General features: G+C 40.2%; 1 protein-coding gene across 1 annotated transcript in view; it reads right to left on the bottom strand.

Moving 5' to 3' along the window:
- Positions 1-24,404, bottom strand: part of caska (calcium/calmodulin-dependent serine protein kinase a) — a 234,084-nt gene that overhangs the window by 92,942 nt on the left and 116,738 nt on the right. The window contains 6 exon segments of the mRNA XM_052013430.1: positions 10,342-10,359; positions 12,803-12,902; positions 21,486-21,569; positions 22,113-22,235; positions 22,537-22,712; positions 23,559-23,661. Of these exon segments, the coding sequence (XP_051869390.1) occupies positions 10,342-10,359; positions 12,803-12,902; positions 21,486-21,569; positions 22,113-22,235; positions 22,537-22,712; positions 23,559-23,661 (604 nt within the window).

A 24,404-nucleotide genomic window follows, 5' to 3' on the forward strand; every position in this document is an offset into this window, starting at 1 on the left:
TGAGGCTTTATAGGTCGACCTGAGAAATAAGAAGGGGATGTTGGGATTGTTCTATGGGCCCCCAAATAGTCAACGGGAATTAGAAGAACAAATACGCAGGGAGATTGTGGAGAGTTGTAAGAAAAATAGGGTTGTCATAGTAGGGGATTTTAACTTTCCTAACATAGACTGGGACTGCCATATTGTTAAGGGCTTAGATGGGGTGGAATTTGTTAAGTGCGTTCAGGAAGGTTTCCTTGGGCAATATATAGAGGGCTCTACTAGGAAGAGGGCAAAGCTTGACCTACTCTTGGGTAATAGGGTGGGGCAGGTGATTGAGGTGGCAGTGGGGGAGCACTTTGGGACCAGTAACCATAGATCTGTTTTAAAATAGTTATGGAAAGGACAGAACTGGTCAACTGGTTCAAATTCTAAATTGAGACAAGGTGACTTTTGACAGTATGAGACAGGAGCTTGCAAAGGTTGATTGGAACAGGTTGTTTGCCGGCAAAGGGACCACAGGCAAATGGGAGGCTTTCAAAGGTGGGATAGTGAGTAGGGATAGTCATTATGGCTTTGTGCGAAGGAGATCATGTCTTATGAACTTGACTGAGTTTTTTTTTGATGTGACCAAGAAAGTTGATGAGGGCAGGGCAGTAGACATGGTTTATATGGACTTCAGTAAGGCCTTTAATAAGGTTCCACATGGTAGGCTGCTCTGGAAGGTTAGATCACATGGAATCCAGAGAGAGCTGGCAAATAGGGTACACAATTGGCTTGATGGTAGAAAGCAGAGGGTGATGGTAGAAAGTTGTTTCTTGGACTGGAGATTCGTGACTAGTGTTCTGCCTTGGGGGTTAGTGCTGGGGCCATTGTTTTCTGTTATCTTTAACAATGATTTGGATAAGAACGTACAAGGCACAGTTTGTAAGTTTGCAGATGATACTAAACTAGGTGATATTGTGGACAATGAGGATTATCAAAAATTACAGGGGGATCTTGATCAGCTGAGTAATGGGCTGAGGAATGGCAAATAGAGTTTAATTTGGATAAGTGTGAGGTGTTGCATCTTGGAAAGTCAAATGCAGGTCGGACTTGAACAGTGAACAGCAGGGCCCTGGGACATGATGCAGAACAGAGGGACCTTGGAGTACAGGTACAGTGTACACTGAAAGTGGAGTCACAGATAGACAGGGTGGTGAAGGTGGCTTTTGGCACGCTGGCCTTCATAAGTCAGGGCATTGAGTATACAGTAAACGTTGGGAGGTCATAGTGCAGTTGAACAGGATGCTGGTGAGGCTGCACTTGGAGTATTGTGTTCAGTTCTGGTCGTCCTGCGATAGGAAAGATGTTATTAAACTGGGAAGAGTGCAGAAAAGATTTACAAGGATGTTGCCAGGACTTGAGGGACTGAGTTATAGGGAGAAGTTGGTTTTATTCCTTAGAGCATAGGAGACTGAGGGCATAGACAGGGTAAGTGCACCTAGTCTTTTTCTCAGGGTTGGGGAATCAAGAACTAGGGGGCATAGGTTTAAGGTGAGAGGGGAAAGACTTAGCAGGAACTTGAGGGGCAACTTTTTTTAAAAAAACACAAGGGGTGGTATCCATGTGGAATGAGCTGCCAGAGAAAGTGGTTAAGGCGCGTACAATAACAAATTTTGAAAGACAGTTGGACAGGTACATGGGTTAGAATGGTTTAGAAAATTATGGGCCAAACACTGGCAAATGAGACTAGCTTGGATGGGGCATCCTGGTCAGGGTAGACCAGTTGGGCCGAAGGGCCTGTTTCTGTGCCGTATAACTCTATGACTCAGTGACCAGGAAGACATCAAGCCAGCAAGGTAAACCCTCTGCATTAGGATCTGTTAAATACAAATGCAAGTTAACCACAGGTATTGATCCCAGGCAACAGGCTTGGGCCAATAAAATTCTGTGCTCCACACTTTAACAAATGCGTAAAAGAGTGCAGAAGTAATTTAATAGGAATGAGGAATTATATGCTGAAATTGGAGAAGCTGGGTTGTTCCCCTTAGACCAGGGAAGGTGAAAAGCAGATTTGAAATGTGTTCAAAACCACAAAGGGTTTTGATAGAGTAAATAAGAAGAACCTGTTAGGAGCAGAATGATTAGGAACCAAAGGTATGCATTTAAGACACTGGGTAAAACATCCAGTGGCAACATGGATAACTTTTTTGTAATTCAGAAAGGTGGTGGAAGCAACTACATTGGTGACAGTCAAAAAAGCATTGGCTAAATACTTGAAATGGTGTTGAGGACAAGTTTGTATTTTGTATTTGCAATATTTCCTGGGAACAATGTACTGTGGGACCTACCAAGGCTCAACTATTTTAGCTCTGGTCAGGTATAATGAAGCTGGATGAATTATGATCTCACAGTTCAATGATCCACTGGGGAAGAATGATCATAACACAATAGAATCTAATTGTTTGAGAGTATGAAACATAACCAATTGAAACTGGAGTAGGAAAATAGTTTAAAAGGTAAAATAGCAAGTAAACAGTCTTCAATAGATACTTCGCAGTTCATTGGATACTTAATAGTTCTCAACAACAATATGTTCCACCGAGGAATATCCTAAGTGAAGGATGATCTATTCCTGGCTAACTAATGGAGTTAGGGGGTGGCATCATATTGTAAGAAAAGGTATACAATATTGTATAAATGGTGGTAGCCAGGTGGTTGGGAAAATTTTAGAAACCAGGTAAAGCTGACAAAAAGAAGAGAAAATAGATTGAGAGAAAACAAGCAAGAACTAATAAAACAAAGAATTGGAGCATCTACCAGTATACAAAAAGGAAGAAAATAGTCAAGAATGAGACTGAGGAATTACTAATGGGAAATGACAGAGACATAAATATTTGTCAGATAAAAGGGAAGGGGAAGTAGTGGCTGAAAATGCATGGATCAGGTGAGGAGCTGTTTAATTGCTTACTGTGAGGCCTGGAAGCAAATAAAAGGCAGGCAACATCTAGTGGAATGGCCATTTTGAGGATGGCAGCCTTGAGTTGCAAGTGCTACTGTGAGGTCAAAATGTGGGCTTCGGTGAGGAGGGCAAGCAGCAACAGATTAAGGCAAGGCAAAATTCACTTTTTTCCTTCTTTCCACTAGTTGTTAAGAGGGGCAGTGATGGCAGTCGGCGGAGTGGTATGCTCCTGTGAAACATGGGAGATCAGGGAGAGTTCAAGTGTCCCTACTGACATCTGCAGGAAGCATGTCCAACTGCAGCTCCTCTCAAACTGCATGGAGTGGTCGGAGCAACAATTGGACACATTGAGGAGCATACAGGAGGCAGAGACTATTATAGATAGGAGCTTCAGGGATATGGTCACACCAAATGGATCAGTGAGAAAGATGGGAGACCGCCAGGAAGGGCAGGCAGGTAGTGCCAAATTCTCCTGTGGCTGTTCCCTTCTCAAATAAATATACCACTTTGAATACTGTTGGAGGAGATGACTTCTCAGGAGAAAATAACAGCAGCAGCCAAATCAGTGGCATCACAATTGGCTCTGTTGTACAGCAGGGTAGGGCAAAGTCTAAAAGGAAGGACAAGCAGGCCAGTAAATGAACATGGTGGTGCTGATGGGATGAAGTGTATGTATTTCAATGCAAGAAGAATTACGGGTAAGGCAGATGAATTTAGGGTCTGGATTAGTGCATGGAACTACAATGTTGTAGCCATTACAAAAAGAGAAGATTAGAACTGGCAGTGCGACTTTCCAGGATTCAGATGTTTCAGATGGGTGCAAGAGAGATGGGGAGTAGCACAATTGATCAGGGAGAATGTCACAGTGGCATTTAGACTTCCTGGGGGGCTCATCCTGTGAGGCAATGTGGGTGGAGCTCAGGAATAAGAAATGTGCTATCTCTATTATGGGGTTGTACTACAGACCTTTCAATAGGCAGCAGGAGAAAGAAGAACAGAAATGCAAGCAGATTACAGAAAGTTGTAAAAGCAACAGGATAGTTGTAAAGGGTGACCGAAATTTCACCATTATTTACTGGGATTTTAAAAGTACCAGAGGTTTAGATGGAGCAGAATTTGTTCGGTGCATCCAGGAGAGTTTCTTGACAAAATATATGGATAATCCAACCAGGGAAGGGGCCATACTAGACTTAGGAAATCAGCCTGGCCAGGTGATCAGAGTTTCACTGGGAGAGAATTTTTTTTGAACAGCGATTGTAACTCCCTAAGTTTTCAGACAGTTATTCACAAGGAGAAGACTAGACCTTGGGGGGGGGGGGGGGGGGGGGGGGGGGGTGGAGTGGGTGGCTCTAAATTGGAGAAAGACTAATTACAACAGTATTAGGCAAAAGCTGGGGAGAATAGATTGGAAGTGGCTGTGCTTGGGTAAGTCTATACCTGAGATGTGGAAGTTGCTTAAAAGCCAGCTGGTCAGAATTCAGGGCCAAAATGTTCTTTTGAGGAAGAAAGACAGGGATAACAAAGTTCGGGAACCTTGAATGATGAGAGATGTTGCAAATTTAATCAAAAAGAAAAAGGAAGCATGTACAAGGTTTAGAGATCAGATAGGGCCTTTGAAGAATATAAAGAAAGCAGGAGAGATCTTAAGCAGGAAATCAGGAAGGCTAAAAGGGGCCACCATCACCTGAAGACCCACACTCAATGATTCAGAAACAGCTTCTTTCCCTCTGCCATCAGATTTCTGAACAGTTCATGAATCCATGAACACCACCTCGTTATTCCTTTTTTTTTGGCACTATTTATATTTGCAATTTATAGTAATTTTATGCCTTTGCACTGTACTGCTGCTGCAAAATAAATTTCATGTCATTTAAGTCAGTGATAATAAATTTGATTCTGATTCTGAAATTTCTTTGGTGAGTAGGATTAAAAATAATCCCAAGGCTTTTTATACATGTATTAGAAACAAGAGGGTAATGAGGGAGAGGGTAGGACCACTCAAAGACAAAGCACAAAATTTATGCCTGGAGCCAGAGGAAGTGGTTGAGGAACTAATGAGAAAGGAAACATTTAAAAGGGACCTGAGAGGCAATCTCTTCATGCAAAGGGTGGTGAGTATATGGAATGAGCTGCCAGAGGAAGTGGTTAAGGCAGATACAACAACATTTAAAAGACACTTGGACAGGTACACGGACAGGAAAGGTTTAGAGGGATACAGGCAAATGGGACTTAGATGGGCATCTTGGTTGCCATGGATGAGATGGGCTGAAGGGCCTGTTTCCACGCTGTATTACTCTATGACTCTTTGAATTGCCTTGGTATTCATGAAGCAGAAGGGCATGGAGGATAGTGATATCAGGGACAAGTATGCTGATATTCTAGGACATGTTAATATCAGGAAGGTGGTGGTGTTGGGGCTCTTGAAGAACATTATGGTGGATATGTCCCCAGGGCCTGATGAGATCTATCCAAGGTTATTGAGAGAGACAAGAGAGGAGATAACTGGGGCCTTGACAGAGATCTTCTATCCTCTTCAGTCACAGACAAGGTTCCAGAGGACAGAAAAAGAGCTAATGTTGTTCCTCTGTTTAAGAAGAGCAATAGAGACAAACAAGGAAATTATTGGCTGGTGAACTTTGCATCAATGGTAGGAAAGTTACAGGAGAAGATTCTTAGGGATAGGATCTACTCACATTTGGAAAAGCATCGAATTATTAGAGACAGTCAGCATGGCTTTGTAAGACACGTCCTTCCCCACACAAACTTGATTTCTTTCTTTTTTTGAGGAGGTGACAAAAATGATTGATAAGGCAGGGCAGTGGATGTTGTATACATGGAGTTTAGTCAAGCTTTTGACAGGATCCCTCATGGTAAGCTGATCCAGAAGATTAAGGTACTTGGAGACCTGGTAGATTGGATTCAAAATTGGTTTGGCCATAGAAGTCAGAGGGTAGTGGTGGAGGGATGTTTCCCTGACTGGAAGTGTGTGACCAATGGTGTTTTCTGCAAGGATCAGTACTGGGACCTCTTGTTTATGATACATAGAAATGACCTGGAAAAAAATGTAGTTGAGCTGATTAGTCAATTTTAGATGACACAAGAATTGGTGAAGTGGTGGATAGCGAGAAAGGTTATCAATAGTTGGAAAGTGGGTCAGAGAAATCGCAGAATTTAAACCAGACAACTGTGAGGTTTTGCATTTTGGGAGGTGAAATACAAGAGGAAAGTATACAGTAATGGCAGGACTCTTAGGAGCACTGATGTAAAAAGGGATCTTGGGGTGCAAGTCCATACCTCCCACAGATAGTGTGGTAGAGAAGGCATATGGCATACTTGCCTTTATCAGTTGGGGTGCTGAGTGTAAAAGTCAGGAAGTCATGATGCAGACATACAAAACTTTGGTTAGGCTACATTTTGAGTACTTCGTGCAGTTCTGGTCACCGCAGTACAGGAAGGATGTGGAGGTTTTGGAGAGGGTGTAAAAGAGGTTCATCAAGATGTTGTCTGGATTAAAGAGTATTAGCTATAAGGAGGGGTTGGACAAACTTGGATTGTTTTCTCTGGAGCATCAGAGGCTGAGGGACATAAAATTGTGAGAGGCATAGAAAGGGTAGACAATCAGAGTCTTTTTCCCTATGGTAGAAATGTCAAATACTAGAGGGCACAATTTTAAGGCAAGAAGGGGAAAGTTTAAAGACGTATGAGGCAAGTTTTTTTTGTACATAGAGAGTGGTAGCTGCCTGGATTGCGCTGCCAGGGGGAGTGGTGGAAGCAGATTTAGAATAATGTACTAGAAGCATTTAGATAGGCACATGAACAGGCAGGAAATGGAGGGAAATAGATCACGTGCGGACAGATGGGATTTGTTTGGATTGGCATCACGGTCAGCACAAACATTGTGGGCCAAAAGGCCTGTTATTGTGCTGTACTATTCTATGCTCATGGTACAAGACATGAAATATCCAATACCAGTAGAAAATCTGGGGGCAGAAAGGAGGATTCCAGTCTTAGTGGTTTAGAAAACCAGAAATTTAATGACCCTATTCAAGAAAGGAGAGAAAATTCTGCAATCCATTATGAAAGAGGTAAAAGTAGGGAATTTAATGGTCAAGCTCTGCTAACACAAGTGTTATGAAAGGGAAACAGTATTTGCCAAATTTATTAGATGATAACAAGATGGGATGAAGGGGAGCCAGTAAATATTGTTTGAATTTCAAGAAGTCATTCAATTAGATTACCACACCAGACTCGTGGGATTGGGGTTAATATACTGAGAGAATGCAGAAGACAGAATGCTGGAATAAATGATCATTTTCAGGCTGGCAAGGTGCAACCACAATGGGAGATGAATTAGGAGCAGGAGTAGGCCATTTGGCCTTTATACTCTGATCTGCCAGTTAATCAGATCCTGGATAATCTGATTGTTATTTCAACTCTGTATTTTGCTGCCTTGGCCTCGCTGAATACCTATCCACAAATCTGCAGCATTGGGATCCATTCCAAGACACTCACCATTACTCTGAGTCTCCAAATTTTGGCATTCTGCTCTTCCCTCAACAATATGGTACCCCTAGACAATATCACACAAAAACTTGGGATCACCTTCCAAATGTTCACTCATGATATTCGGCTCTGCTGTTCCCAGCAATTTCTCAAAATTTGGCGAGTGTTTGTGTTGACAGACTTCTTGTTCAATTTCTACCCTTCAAAGTACATGAATTAAATTCTGGAAAGACTAACATCTTCAGTTTCTGTCCGTGATACAAAACTGTACCATAGTCACCACTTCAATCATATTCTCCATATATACCCTCCTGCTCAACCAGACTGTTTGCAACGTTGGTGTCCTCTGACCCCAAGCTGATCTTTTAGTTCCATTTATGTCAAAAAGACTGCCTTTACCCCCAATGTGCAACATTATTCAACTTTGAACAATCCCTCTTCCATAAAAACGCTCATTCATTCTTTTATCCCTCCAGACTCAACTATTGCCAATTTCCTATTGTCAACTCAGCTAGTTCATTCAAACATTCTTGCCTCGTCCTATGAGGCTCCATACGCTACTCAATTTTCACCCAAACTTGCTTACCAACACTGACCTTTAGCCCCCAATGTCTCAAGTTAAAGAAAATAATATTCTGATATTTAAATACTTCCAGACCTATGCTATTCCCCGATTCTATAACCATCCGAGTCTATAACTCCTTATTATGGGCTCCAATCTCACGACAGAAGCTTGGAGTATAAAAGAAATGTGTGATCTAACACTTCACTACAGTAAAAAAAGGGGGTGCTGCACTTATGGATGAGACTTTAAACAGAGGCTTTGTCTGATCTTAGATGGGTGTAGATGAATAAAGATGTTGCCTCTATTGTCCTGAACAATATTTAACACTCACATAACGTTAGTAAATCATATGATGCCAATCCAAAATAATCCCATTGACACAACTTTAAAAATTACTACAAATTCTGTTGCTTTTAACTTTTGTGCATCCACTTAGCACCAATACTGGTGACAGTGGGCTGTTTTCCAGCTCCTAAATTCTGGAATTCCCTCTTCAAACCTCTCTGCTAAAATACAGCTTACACTAGGCTATTGTTCACTATTCTGATAGCCATTCTGTCATCTCAAATTTTTATTTTTGTTTGATTGTGACATGACCCAGGACCATTATAAACATGGAACACTCTATTCAACTGTAAGTTGTTACTCTTTTTCTGCTTTCTACTTGAAACTTGCAGCCTGAAAACAACAACAATTGTTTATAATAGAAAAGTACTTTCATCTAGTGACAACGCAGAACAGATTTCATCATCAATCTACTAATCATCGAGTTACAAAAGTGCTTAATGAGTGATGAATGTTAGAATTAGCTATTTCTCAGCAGATTTACAAAAATCAGTTTGGCAACTCTGACTTCCTTTTTACTGCAGGACACTCAATCAACAAAAAAATCTATGACCAGATTCTATCAGCAGATCAGAAGAAATGCACATCCTGTTTATGGACTAAAATTGCTTGGAGGAAACTAAGTATTTCAATAGTCCCTTGTAATTGCCACTGGTAAATAACGTGAATTTAAGGCAACTAGTTCAACACAAGAACATGTTACAAATTTCGGGACTCTATCTGAATTCATCAAGTCAGCTAACTTGCTTTTCCTGTTTGCTTCAGAACTGGTCAGTTCTGCTGTAAACTTATTCATCTGTAATATTAACTCATTTTTTCCTCACTCCATAGTTAGTGCCTGATCTGTTGGGTATTTCCAGCATTCTCCTTTTGGTTTCAGGCCTCAGGTCTCAGCAACAGCTCTGATCTGCATTTCAGTTTTTGCATGTTCCTGTGTTTTCTTTCTTCCCAACATCCCTCATTAATTTATCAATCAGATGTCTCTGTAATCAGTGTAATCACCTTGGCTACACTGGCTTCACTCTATCAGAGATACTACCTTTGGCCTATCTATCCCTCCCCAATCTTCTCTATGAATTAAAACTTTTCTCACCTTCCCAATTCTGATGAAGGGTCCTTGACTTGAAATGTTAACTGTTTCGTTTTCCACAAATACTATGAGTGTTTCCAGCTTTTTATAATTTAGCCAATTAAGTTTATTAAATATCTTAACTGCTGAAATAATTCATGCACGTATAATTTTTGTTTCTAATAGCTGGCTCCAAATCATGCCATTAAAACAACCCTTTTCATTCTGATGGAGCTAAAGGTTCTTTGGCTGCAAATTCACCAGCCTTGAGCCTTATTGGGAATGGAAAATATCTTCTTTTGAGATTGATTTTATCCTTGCATGGAGAGCACTGTGAAGTTTTTTTTACATCTGACTATGCTTTGCTTGACCAGGGTACGCTTGATGCTGACAGAGCACCAAAGGTGAAAACATTTTCACTTCTCAACAGTAACCACCCTAATGAGTACTACAAAAAAAATTAAGGAGTGGTGCAATTCTTAAGTGTGCATATTCAGGCCTTGTAATGCTTTTAGTGGCATTTAGTGCATTTGTCAAATTAAAGAACTAAACTCTGTATGAATTATGTTAGTGAATACATATTAATTGGCCATATATTTAATTCTGTTGGTATAACAATCAAGACCAAATTGTATGAGGTTCTTAATCTTTACCCAAACATTTAATTTATTTAATTTTCTGGCATTTATGTCATTTTAGATCAAATGTTAAAATTGCCCTTACAACTATCCTACCTAGAAAGTGATGTGCCAAGGAAGATCTTGAAACACACCAGTGAACATATCAATAATTAACTGCATGAAAAAAGATGAAATTTAAGTGTTATCCCCTCAGTACCATACCTGTGAAAGGAGAGACAGTGGAATTTACACACACAACAGCACACAGTTTATGCAGTATGAGATGCCTTAATTAGAGAAACAAATAGATACCTACTTTCTGCAGCTAGCAGTCCTAGTAAGTGAGCAGCATTTGGATAAATAACAAACATTAAGAACTTTTTAAAAGTTGTCACCATAAGGTGTTGCGAGTGTATTAGTTTACACTGAAAATAAACTGAATTTTACATTTTGGCTTGCTCTTTTTTAGAGCTGAAGCCATCATTGGTTGAACAATGAACATTTTGGTTCAGCATTATCTAAACATGGTAGCTACAAACCAGATGAATTGGGATTCCATAAACAAATTTTCTAATAGCAAGTATGAGCAATAAATCACTGGTATTGTACACTTAATATCAATATTCATATTAGCACAAGAGTAAGCATGAGCATTAAATATTTTTGTACATCTGTTGCTAAATCAATAAAATGAAAAGCAGTGTTGTGTTTTTTAATCATTACCTGCCTCACTTTGACTACCAACACAGTAGAGGCTTCTTAGATAAATACACACAGACACGAGGCACATTGAGCCATATTGTAATAAGGCACTTTCTGCTAAAATTAGGCTATGTGGCTAAAGCAATATCATCATTAATATGGCTGGTCTGGATCTAAATGGCAGACACTGAATCTTAATTGAACATAATTTTAAGCTGTATTGTTAGCCAAATCATTAATCAAACTAATGCAAGAGTAGAAGCAAATGTGTGTTAAAAATCAAAATCATTAATCCCCCCATTAGAATAAAAGGCAAGGAAGCCAGATAAATTATTCAACTCCATATTTTCTTTATAGATTTAAACCTCAGTTTTAAGATGAATTTTAAATCCTCAAGTAACTCACAAATCTGTGATTATTAGTGAACATCTGTAATAACATTCAGTAAAACCAAGGTGGTGGTAAAAACTGTACAACATAGAATGTCTACCTTTAGGACTGGCATCATTGTTAATAAACTTGCTGGCATGAAACAAATCATATGTGACACAGATGATGAAATAAAGGATGAAACAAAATTAGCACAATTCTACCTTCAGAAGTGTCAGAAAAGTACTGGCATCATTTTTTTAACTTATAAATGACCTTGCAAGTATCAATAGTTAAAAATTCAAATTTGAAGACAATTTGAACATTTTCACAGGGATGAAACACCAAAGCCAGTTGCTTAGCAAAAAGCTTTGCTATTGAATGGACCAGTTATATTGGAAAAATAACATATACTTTTAAGGACGGTCAAGCAAAATGGTATCATTTCTTGACTTGAGCGAATTGCAAATGATTCATTTCCAACTTTTGAAGCATCCATTTCTATATCCTTTACAGGTCAATGCTGCATAATGTGCAATTAATCAAAATATTGGGCCAGATCGTGCTAATCCAGTCCCATGTCTCACAGCTGCCTTCTACACCAGCTGTAATTATGCATTAAATTTTTTGCACCACAAGTCTTCCAGTTTTAGCTGTCAGTAAGCTTTTTCACTGTTTCCAAATAAGGCATTAGGAAGCAGCTGAAAAAGGTAAAAGCTATTTAAAAAAATGCTACATTTCCTTGAGAACAAATGACCTTTGAAACCTTAAATTGAAACCTTGAAATAAAACAGATGAACAAAAAATGTAAATAAACGATGAACTTTTGTCTGACGGAAGATCACCAATCTGAAATGTTTAACTCCCTCTTCAGCTTCACATGTGCAGCCTAAAATCTGCTTAGCATATCTAGTATTTTCTGTTTTTACATTAGTATTTCCAGCATCACAGTTCAATTTTGCTTTTCGAGAACAGAACTTACATAGCTCTGGCTGGTGCAAATGTGAGGGGCCAGACACAATGTATCCAGCCCATTAGTTTAGTAACTTATGGAGTTCCCTTTGACTCAATGGTGAGGGCAGGGGAAGAGCACAAGGTTGGCTGCGTATATATCTATCACTCATTACTTTTATGCAGTGGACAGGCAAGGAAGTCAAGAACATGCTGTCATATAGACTGCAGCTAGCTGGCAGTTCCTTACAGATTCAGCTAGCCACCAGCACATCTGGACCACTGTTTTCAAGAAACACACAGTTTACAAGTTACAGCCTCAGTTTTGGAAGTGAACAGATTTAAAATTCCAAAGTCATAATATTAACAGACAAAATCAAAAGAACAACTCAGGCTTAAATTAATTTAGTCGACTCCCAGTCAGACATAAATTGCATTTAGTCAGGAAGTAGTGATGATAATCTCACTGCACGTTATCAGATGTAGGGTCCTTTAACCACACAAATTTATGTTGCGTGACTTTGTCTGCATTTATGTTTGCATATATTAATTCAAGACAAAGAATCATGTTTGAAAGATTCCAGCTTTTAAACATTTAAATACAAATTTGCCATGTGTTGTGAGCTTGAAAAATCAAAGGAAGATTGATTTGATAATTATATAAAGTATACTTTTGCTGCAAAGCCTCAAAATTTTCATCCACCAAAACTATTTGCAGGAATTGGCTTTGGAATCCAAATGTTAAAGCAGTTCACCTGAAGAGGTAGGGTCTTCTGAGAAGTCAGGCAGCTCCTCAGGGGGGTCCCCATAGAAAGAATTGAATTTGTGGCTTGATACAGCTGCCAGTACTGCTCCCTAAAATAAATTAAGAAAAAACATTACAAATTACAATTTTGTTTAAATGAATTCATTTATGCATAATTAATTCTATTTTTCAAATGGTTTTTTAAACCAATAAACAGTGTACTAACTCACCAAGTAGGATGAGAATGCCAACTTAAATCAGCCAAAGCAGGGCTGAAGTGCGATTATGACCAGATGGGAGATAGAGTCAGAGTTATAAAGCATGGAAACAGGCTCTTTTGGCCCAACTTGTCAGTGCCTACCAGGTTGCTTACCTGTGCTCATCCCATCTGCCCACACTTGGTCCATATCGCTCTGAACCTTGTACCCTTCTAACTATCTTTTAAACATTGTAATTGTACCCACCTCTACCACTTCCTCTGGCAACTCTTACTATATGCCCACCACCCTCCGTGTAAAATACTTTCACTTTAAATTCTCCTCTCACCTTAAACCTATGCTCTCTAGTTTTAGACTCCCCTATTCTGGGAAAAAGATCATCAAGCTTGAAAAAATAAATAACTAGATGACATAGATATAAAGATAATAGGATCACAGGGAAGTTTTCCTCTAACTGGAAAACACCTCTACTTCCTCAGAAGACTAAGGAAATTTGGCATATCCCCAATGACTCTTGCCAAATTTTACAAATACTCCACAGAGTCCCGAGGCCTGACCCGACATCAAGGCTGCTCCGGATCAGAAGCCCAACCCCGTGGAGCACCCGGGGCCGAGTCCTGACGCCAAGGCCCCCCTAGACGCCCCCACTTACCTGCTGAGGCAGCCCACTCCGCTTCAGGACCTTTGGACCTGCATGGAAGCAATAACTTACCTCACAAGCCAGCTGAATTCACTCCAAGTCTTCCAAGCTTACCTCCCAGTCCAGGTGAATCCACTCCAGGTCTTCAAAGTCTGGCCAAAAGAAATTACTTACCATCCAGTACAGGTAAATCCACTCCAGGTCTTCCAGGTCTGTCCTTAAGCAATCACTTACCAGGTGGCTCCACGCCAGGACTGAAAGGTTGCTGCAGCTTACCTTGGACGCATGCTAAGAGGGCTGGGCTGCAGGTGAGACTGAAACAGCATGGATACATCACCCCCCACCCCCTCCCCAGCATATGACTAGCTAATGTCCAGGCCATTCAGAACAAAGTTGATGAACTAAGGGCAAGACTGACCTACCAAAGAGAACTGAGGGACTGCTGTGTGCTATGTCTCACTGAAATGTGGCTTACACCTGCTACACCCGACTGTGCCATTCAACCTGAGGGCTTCTTAATTCATCGAATGAACTGTACAGCGTCCTCAGGCAAAGTTAGAGGTGGAAGGGTCTGCTTCTTAATCAATAACTTGTGGTGCTCAGACGTGATGGCCCTGGTGAGTTCCTGCTCACCCAGCCTGCAATATCTAACAGTGAAGTGTCAACTATTCTACCTGCCAAGGGAGTTCACTTCAGCTATCCTGATGGCAGTCTACATCCCACCCCAGATGGACATGAAGCCTGCACTCAATGAGCTATACTCCGTGGTCAACAACCTTGAGACAGGATACCCCGAGGCCCTCTTCATTATTGCAGGCAACTTCAACCAGACCAACCTCAAGAGCGTGTTACCAAAGTACTACCAGCACATCTCCTGCTCTAGCAGTGGCCCTAACATCCTTGAGCATTGCTATACAACCATCAAAGATGCCTTCCAAGCCACCCCTCACCCTCACTTTGGTAAGTCAGACCACCAGGCTGTGCTCATTCTTCCTGTATACAAACAGAAACTGAATCAGGAGGATCCAGTACAGAGAGTAGTACAGTGCTGGTCTGAGGGAACAGATGAGCTTCTACGCAACTGCTTTGAGTCAGTGGACTGGTCTACGTTCAAAGACTTAGCTGCCAGCCTTGATGAGTACGTCACCATCATAGACTTTATCAGTAAGTGTGTTGAGGACTGTGTACCAAAGAGGACAATTCGGGTGTTCCCAAACCAGAAACCATGGATGAACTGGGAGATCCACTCCCTGCTGAAGTCAAGGACTGCTGCACACAAATCTGGTGATCCTGACCTGTACAAGAAAGCAAGGTATGACCTCCGGAAAACAATCAGGAATGCCAAGAGGCAATACCAACTCAAAATACCGACTCCCAGATGAGTCGTCAGTTATGACAGGACTTATATGCTGTAACAGGCTACAAAATGAAGATGGGCTGCATAGTTAACAACAGCGCATCCCTTCCTGATGAGCTTAACACATTCTATGCGCACTTCGAATAGAAGGGAAGTGGATTGTCACCACCCACCCTGATATCCTCCAATGCAACTGAACCTGTGGTCACCGTCGAGAACATAAGATCAGTCTTCCAGAAAGTGAACACGAGGAAAGCATCTGGCCCAGATGGTGTCCCTGACCGTGTGCTCAGATCTTGTGCTGATCGCGCTGGCAGGAGTATTTGCAGACATATGTAACCTCTCCCTGTTTCAATCTCAGGTTCCCAACTGTTTTAAGACGACCACTATCATCCCAGTACCAAAGAAAAGCAAGGTAACGTGCCTTAATAACTACCGACCAGTGGTTCTGACATACACCATCATGAAGTGCTTTGAGAGGCTGGTCATGGCACGCATCAACTCCAGCCTCCCCGACAACCTCGACCCACTGCAATTCGCCGAAACAGGTCTACAGCGGACGCCATCTCCCTGGCCCTACAATCAGCTCTGGAGCATCTGGACAGTAAAGACACCTACGTTAGACTATTGTTTATTGACTACAGCTCCGCCTTCAATACCATAATTTCAAGCAAACTCATCACCAAACTCCGAGACCTGGGACTCAACACCTCCCTCTGTAACTGGATCCTTGATTTTTTGACCAACAGACCGCAATCAGTGAGGATAGGCAGCAGTACCTCCAGCACGATTATTCTCAACACTGGTGCCCCACAAGGCTGCATCCTCAGCCCTCTACTCTACTCCCTATATACTCATGATTGCGTGGCCAGATTGTGCTCGAGCTCCATCTACAAGTTTGCAGATGATACCACCGTAGTGGGCCGTATCTCAAATAATGATGAGTGGGGTACAGGAAGGAGATAGAGAGCTTTGTGCCATGGTGTCATGACAACAATCTTTCCCTCAATGTCAACAAAACAAAAGAGCTGGTCATTAACTTCAGGAAAGGGGGCAGTGTACATGCGCCTGTCTACATCAACGGTGCTGAGGTCGAGAGGGTTGAGAGCTTCAAGTTCCGAGGATTGAACATCACCGACAGCCTGTCCTGGTCCAATCACATAGATGCCATAACCAAGAAAGCTCACCAGCACCTTTACTTCCTCAGGAGGCTAAAGAAATTCAGTACGTCCCCTTTGACACTCACTAATTTTTGTCAATGCACCATAGAAAGCATCCTATCTGGATGCATCACGGCTTGGTATGGCAAGTGTTCTGCCCAGGACCGCAAGAAACTGCAGAGTTGTGGACACAGCCCAGCGCATCATGGAAACCAGCCCCCCCTCCATGGGCTCTGTCTTTACCTCTCGCTGCCTTAGTGAAGCAGCCAGCATAATCAAAGACCCCACTCACCTGGGTCATTCTCTCTTCTCTCCTCTCCCATCAGGCAGAAGATACAGGATCCTGAGGGCACATACCACCAGGCTCAAGGACAGCGTCTATCCCACTGCAGTAAGACTATTGAACTGTTCCCTTATACGATGAGATGGACTCCTGACCTTGCAATCTACCTTGTTGTCACCTTGTACCTTAGTGTCTACCTGCACTGGACTTCCTCTGTAGCTGTGTCACTTTCCTCTGTACTGTTACTGTTTTTACCTGTACTATCTCAATGCAGTCTGTACCACCTCAATGTAACTGCACTGTGTAATGAATTGACTGTACGATTGGTATGCAAGACAAGTTTTTCCACTGTACTTCGGTACAAGTGACAATAATAAACCAATACCAATAACAATAGAAAACATCCTATCTGGATGCATCACAACATGGTATGGCAACTACTCCACCCAAGCCCGTAAGAAATTGCAGAGAGTTATGAATGCAGCCCAGTCCCTCATGCAAACCAGCTTCCCCTCTGGTGACTCCGTCTACACTTCTTGCTGCCTCAGGGAAGCAGCCAACATAATCAAGGACACCTCCCACCCCAGTAGTTCTCTCTTCTCCCCTCTCCCGTCTGGCAGAAGATACAAAAGCATGTCTTACCAGACTAAAGGCTTCTATTCTGCTGTTATCAAACTCTTCAACAGACCTCATACACTGAAGTTGAACTCTTGATCTCCCAATCTACCTCTTTGTGGCCCTTGCACTCTATTTGTTTATCTGCACTGCACTTTCTCTGTAGCTGCGACACTATATTCTGCATTCAGTTTACCTTTTTACTACGTCAGTGCAGTTATGTACAGCGTGATCTGTCTGGATAGCACGCAAACAAAAGCTTTTCACTGTATCTCTGTACACATAATAACAAACCAATACCAAAAATGTTTGTCTCCCAGTGTGATGGTCTCTGGAACACTATCTGAAAGGAAATTGGGGGGCAGAACTACTCATCACCTTTAAACATGGACAAGAACTTGATATTTTGCAATCTACAGAGCTACTAACAGAGAAATGGAAAGTGGGATTAACCTAAATATTTCCATTTTGGCAAACATGCATATGATGGGTCAAATGACCTCAACCTGTGCTGTAGATAGCTGATTCCACAATTTACACACAAGTGGTTTGGCCTACAGATCAGTGAGTATAGGAGCACAATGGTTTTGTTGTTGGATTAGTAATCCCTGAACTAGAAAGTCAACCGCAATGGCCATAGTTATCAGCTGAGGAGGGCTGAGGTTGGTTAATGTGGAGTGACTGGCTTACCTCCTGTAATCAAAGTCTTTCAATGTTCACCAAGACCCAGGTCACAAGTGTAAGGGTTACAATTCATTTTCAATTTTCCCTACATTTCATCCAGTGCCCTGATTTGTAAATATATCAACAACACTTCACTGTCACCAGGTCAAAATCTGATAACTCTCTACCCAAAACTACAGAAATGCTTTCTACAAAATTTAAATTTGGTGAAGCCAGAAGCTCACCATTGTCAGCTTAAGGACAGTTGAGGAAGGCATTAACTGCCCATCTTGATACATACCACAGAAGAACTTAAAAAGAAAATTTCAAGATGGTTGAGATGGCGAATTAAAGAGTCTACATCACTGATACTGGCCATTTGATGCTGATGTTTATGCTCCACACAAGCCTCCTCTCAAATTTCTTTGTCAGTATTAGTTTCTATTCCTTTCTCTTGTGTGTGTATCCACCTTCTCCAATACACCTATGACAAAATTTAAGTGTGTGCAGTTGCTAGATGCATTTGTATCATTTATTTACATTGGTGGAAGAATGGAAAATATATTAAGTGGAGATAGCATGTCATGACTACATGGAAAGTAGATCAAAAGTATCTGAAGCCCACTCGAGGAAGGAGCTAAACCTGATGCAATGTGCAATCTTGGTGCTTATGTTATTTTTCATAAATCTGTTTTGTAATTTTATAGACATACCAAGTAACAGAATGATAGTGTCTATTCTGACTTCGAGAGTAGACATTTCTAAAGTGAAAAATCTACACGTTATTCCAAAGATCATGGTATATCTGCTGGGATAAATAACCAACATTATGAGGAAGTTAACTCTAAATATTGACTGAAGCTGCAGGTCCTATTGCAACATGCAGATCTGATCCTGTGACCCTTCCAGTGACAAATGTTACACTTCCAGTTTATTTGCTTTCCTTATTCTTCTAGCAAATCACTTCATGAACTAAGCTAATGCTCAAGAAGAAAAACAAACTGAATGAAACCCACACAAATGCTGACGTCTCCACATCAATTGCACCAACCACCTGTAAACTTGCTCCACATTTTATTCAAAAATCAATTCAGCCTTGAGTCTATATATTTAAATTTTACGCATTTTCACTTAAACAACCAAAAAAAGACTTCAGCAACATACAAAGGAGCTGGAGGAACTCAGTGGGTCGGTCAGGCAGCATCTATGGAGGGAAATGGTCAGGCGACATCCATGGTGAAAATGAGGCAGTTGGGGTCAAGGAACTGAAAGTTGTTGAAGTGGTGGAGAGCATGCGAAGTGTTATGTTTGTAAGTGGGAAGGGACAGAAGATGGAGTCTAGATACAAGGATACAAATTAAGTTGGGCAGGAGCAGGCAGAAACAAATGGGCCGACTGGGGCAGTTTGGTTTGTGAATCTTGGGTAGGAAGTAGAAACAGGCAGTGCAGGGTTGTGGAACAACGAGGTTGGAGGGTGTAGAGGGGAGACCTCTGGAGGTAATGAGGTCGGTGATGGTGCAGGAGACAGTGGCCTAATGCTTCTCAGTATGGAGAAGACTTCATATTATTTTTAAATCAAAGAAAATTACTTTGGTAATTAAGCAAAGTAACCCTGCATTATAATAAATTCAAAATACTGAAAAAAATTACTTCCTACCAATAAAAAAAAATCAGAAATTGTTATAAGGACTGTACTGTACCCAAGTGATTTCTTTCCTGTGGGTTGACAGTCGTTGCTAGGAGCAAATGATGATTAATACAATTAAAGATTAGTTTAACAGAAGGTACTTCATGTAACTAAAGGCATACTGCAATAGAATAGGAAACTGCTGAAGGGACTTAAATCAAAATTTAAGAACTCTTCATTATTATATTATACCAGGTTAACTCAGAGTACTTTTGATTAGGCAACTTCCCAGTTCTTTCAAGCAATCAAACATTAAGCATTGTAGCATTTACCATATTTTACTAACAATGTACTTTTAGATGCAGGGCAAATGTGGAAACATCCTGTCAACTGACCAAATGATTTTCTTTTCCTGTTTGTACCTTCTAGAAAAGACAGTCAGATGAGTATCATGTGTCCAGTGAGCAACACAACACAAAATGCTGAATCTACAATATATTCTTAGTTTGTGTGGCTGAAGGGGAAGCTGTAAAAAGAAATACTTTTTTGTCTGCAATTCCCAGGATATCTATCACACCATCATTTTCAAAAATCTGGACTTAACTTTTATCAAGGTTGACAGAGAAAACAAAACTTTCTGAAGTGCCTGGGAAAGTCAATCAGCACCAGGTCAGCTCTGCCAAAACTAACAGGTACAAGCTTCTAAAACATCCACAAGGACATAAGGAAGATCTTTCTAATCAAAACAACAGAGAAAGGAAAAAATTATTTTGAATAATTTCCATGTTTTTGCTTTTAATTTCTGCTAATTCTTAATTCATCTTAAGGACTCGTGCATTTTACAGCCCTCAATTATATATTTAACAGAAAATATTATTCTTACAATATCACACAGGAAATCAAAAAGTATGCAGTTGCAAAGATTTTTTTTATTAGACCACAATTGGCATACTGTGAAACTTTCTAGTCTTCGCTTTATGAGGAAGATAGTGATGGAGTGGGAAATATTTTAGATTTACATGAATGATACCAAAGCTGACTAACAGCCTGGCAAATGAGAAGGGCGACTTGATTGAGGATATTAAAATAATGGGGTGTGGGGGGGGGGGGAGGGGGGTGGATTTCATTGGGCGTACTTAGAACTGTGGAACATAATGATCATTAATAAATCAAGAAGAAATTCCAGAGCAATTTCTTTATTCAGAGAAAGGTTCAAGTTTGGAACTAGTTCCTAAAAAAAATAGTAATCACGGTGACAAGCATCGCTGCAATTAAGGAAAGTAAGAGGAATACATGCATATGTTCTTGAGGTTAGGTAGTGGGAAGAGACTTTTGAGGAGCATTAGTACAGAATGTGATGGAAATTTCTCCACAGGCCTGTACGAATATGGCTCCAATGCTACTGAGAACCTCAACAATGCCACTGAGAACATCAACTTCATCCAGGACGAAGCAACCTATTTAATTGGCACATCATCCACCAGCCAAAACATGACATCCTCCACCATTGGCACCCATGAGTGCAGTGACTACCATCAACAAAATGCAATGCAGATAGTTGACAATGTTATTTCAATAGCACTATTTAAACTCATAACCTCAATGAGGCATGTTCACTACCACAAGCTCATGTTTCAACTCACACACCAACCTGACTTGAGAGATGTATCTACTTTCCTTCATCATTGGGTCAGAAATCTGAAACTTCCTACACAACAAAACTGAATGATTGAAGCATTTCAAGGAAGTGGATCCTCAAGGGCAGTGAGGAACAGGCAATAAATATTGGCCCTGTCAGCAACTTCCAAATTCCATAAATAATTCTGAAAAAAAAGGTTCCTTATTACTCTCCTGTTACTTATTTCTCTTGGTTGAATGGGTCCCTTATTACTTTTGGTTTAATAGGCTTTTGTAGAAATACATGTACCATGCCTTGTTGCTGTCTTAAAAAGGATTTCAAGTGGTTGATCCTTGCACTCTGATCTAAGAAATGGGCACTACATGTTACAACAAGCTCTAATATTTCCATTGAGTCCTGCTGTGCAAGGAAGCTAGAAGTTGGCTTTTCCACAGTGAAGGACTGGAAATATCCTTCCATATTAAACCAAATATTTCACCTTTTAACCTTACCTTCAATTTCCTTCTTGCATTAAATTTTCTCAGCTGTTCCACAGTTTCAGGGAGGTGAATTTTGTATGCATACCGATCTCGTTCCTGAAATATATAATGTTTGATTTAAAACCTTGGATATATCACTGTAAAAATATTACAATTGGTTGTGATGGAGTCAGTAAAGTTTATATACAAGATATTTCCTCCAAACTCAAAATGTGGCCAAGTTTCAAGTTGAAATAAATGGCTTTAAGTTAATGTGTTAGATGTCCTAAGCTAACTCATTTATGAAATGGTCTCAACATTTGTGTTTTTTCCAATGTATGGACACAGCAAAATGCTCAAGTCTCAAAGCAATGAAAAGGCACTTCTCAGAGAATTGTTCCATGTTCCATCTTAGATGGTCACAAATGATTGCCAAGACTGCAATATTGTAAGGAGTCCATACACATTGGTCTAATTGCAAATAGTTTCACCACTGCACTAAAATATTTTCCATAAATATGTCAACATGAGGTGGGAAAATTTATGACCATTTAGCTTAAAATTACTTTACAAAAATATTTAAAGAAATGGCATCTTCTGCTGCATAAAATTACAACTGCTTGTAGTTGGACGCCTATTTGAAATCAATTAAAAATGCACCTTAAGCCAAGGATGGTTGAGAGCTTCATAAACAGTTATCCTTTCTGCAGGGTCTAGCATGAGCATACGACGGACCAAATCCTTTGCACTCTCTGATATATGGATCCATTGCCTAGGGTTCATCTATATGAAAAGAATTATTATCACTAATAGCATAATTATAACTCTCCTTGCACATTTTTCATACCATAGTTACATATTTCTAATAAAACCAGACAAGAAGCAATTTGGAATTTGGGGAAAAAGTTGTTTTTAAAAGCTGCAGGAATAGTGAAACATAAACACAGTTTGGAGGTTATGAGAATCCTGAGTACAATGAAAATGCAAAGGATAGAATTTACCATGAAGCTGAAAGTATATTGCAATGTTTAGTAGAGTAATGCATAAGCGGCAGCCAACATGACACACAAAAACTCAAATTTACCTTGTGTTTTCCTTTGATAATAGCATCAAACAATCTCTCCTTTGTTCCATAAAATGGCAAACAGCCACTAAGAAGAATAAAAAGTATCACTCCGCAACCCCAAACATCAACTGGCTTTCCATACGGTTCTCTTTTGACAACTTCTGGTGCCATGAAGTGTGGTGTTCCTACACGACCTAAACAAGATAATTCAAGTAGAAAATAAAGGCCAACTTTCAAAGCTGTGTCATTTATATCAGTAGACTCCTTGAAATAGCAGGCATGGCATCAAATTGGAATCGTTCAAGTGGTGATCAAAGATGAAAAGCAAAGGAGCAACAAAACATTAATTCTGCAAATTAATTTGTTTGGTTTAACTTCCTTCTGGTTACCTCTGTGGTGACTTCAATGTATTTTAAACAAGGTTAAGGTCGCTGTTAAAATAACTGAGGGTCATTTCAGACAAATCTTTTTATTATTTATTCAAGAACTGTTCTTAATTTTGCCTACAAAAATCTATTAAGAAACAGCAGTATTTAGCTGTGCTGCAGTTATCTAATTGAGGATGGAAAGAGATTTTGTTCCAGTTGATATTCAGAAAGGAGTTTGTTTTCGGCTTATGGATCTCAGAGATCTCCAGTGTCATTGCCATTTTTTAAAAACACAAGAACTACCTCTGTTGGGTTGTATTCTAGTTCCTGGTTTGCTTCTGCATAAATCAGATTCTTATAACTCACCAACATTTAAACTCTATGCTGAGCTAGTAATGACCTACACTTGCTGTTTTTGTACTGGTCTGTATTCTGTACAAACTCAATGTTTTGCTGCATGGATCCCAAGACTGCTAACTCCATTCATCCTTCAGAACTCCTCTCTCTCTTCACAGGACTGGGTGTGACCTACACAAGTGACTTCCCTCCATGTCTTTTGGATTTAACTTGTGCTGCCATGGTTAGTTAGACTGTATTTGGATAATGTGTTTCACCTGCTGGCGTGCATTATGAATATTCTCTGCTGATGCTTAGATTAAGTTATGCTCTTACCTCCAGCAACAAGCCCAGATTCTCCTAACTGAATGGCCACTCCAAACCCACCGAGCTTGACAGGTGCTGAATTTTCCTTCGAAGCAAGTAACACACAGTGTGGCTGCACAAGAAGAAAAAAAAAGTTTGTGCAAAATTGAAACTGCTCATAATCAATTCATCTTTTCAGCTTTATTAACAAGAAGACTATATTGGATTTGCAGGTTTTTTGTTACTTTGAAAAGGGTTGATTTCTAAACCAATACCAACTCAGCAAAATTAAAAAAAAAGTGCCCTCCACATTATTTTGAATGTGCTCAGCGAAAGACTGTGGTCTATAAACTCAGTGATATTCATTGTCCCACCGGTTCCTGTGTACTTTATTTATAAAGTGTTAATCAGTCCAGAAGCAAACTTTTTTTGCAGCATTTATTGGTGTATACCTTGGAACTGTACAGTCAATATGACACACTAAAATGCATTTTTCATGCACGTACAATATGTAAATAAAAGACGTAAACTACAAGCTTATGAGGATTGTGCCCTACTCCATCATCATCTCCATCCACATGCTTACCCCCACACCCAATGAGAGATTAAGCATGAATCCATTCCTAAATCTCGTTGACTTTCTCCATGTACATTCATTAAAAATGCTGAACAGTAACTGCTGGAAGCCAAACCAATGATACAGCATCACTTACTGGAGCTGCTCACTTAGATATTGCAGCATATACTTTTTCAAAAAAATGTAATAAAAATTATTTCAAGAAAAGATATATTTTATATACCAAAGCTAGAGTCCAATGCTACTGCAAGGTTATATATTGCAACATCAGTAACATAAGAAAACAAGTTCAAACTAGA

The sequence above is a fragment of the Pristis pectinata genome, chromosome 4, assembly GCF_009764475.1.
Source record: "Pristis pectinata isolate sPriPec2 chromosome 4, sPriPec2.1.pri, whole genome shotgun sequence".
NCBI lineage: Eukaryota > Metazoa > Chordata > Chondrichthyes > Rhinopristiformes > Pristidae > Pristis > Pristis pectinata.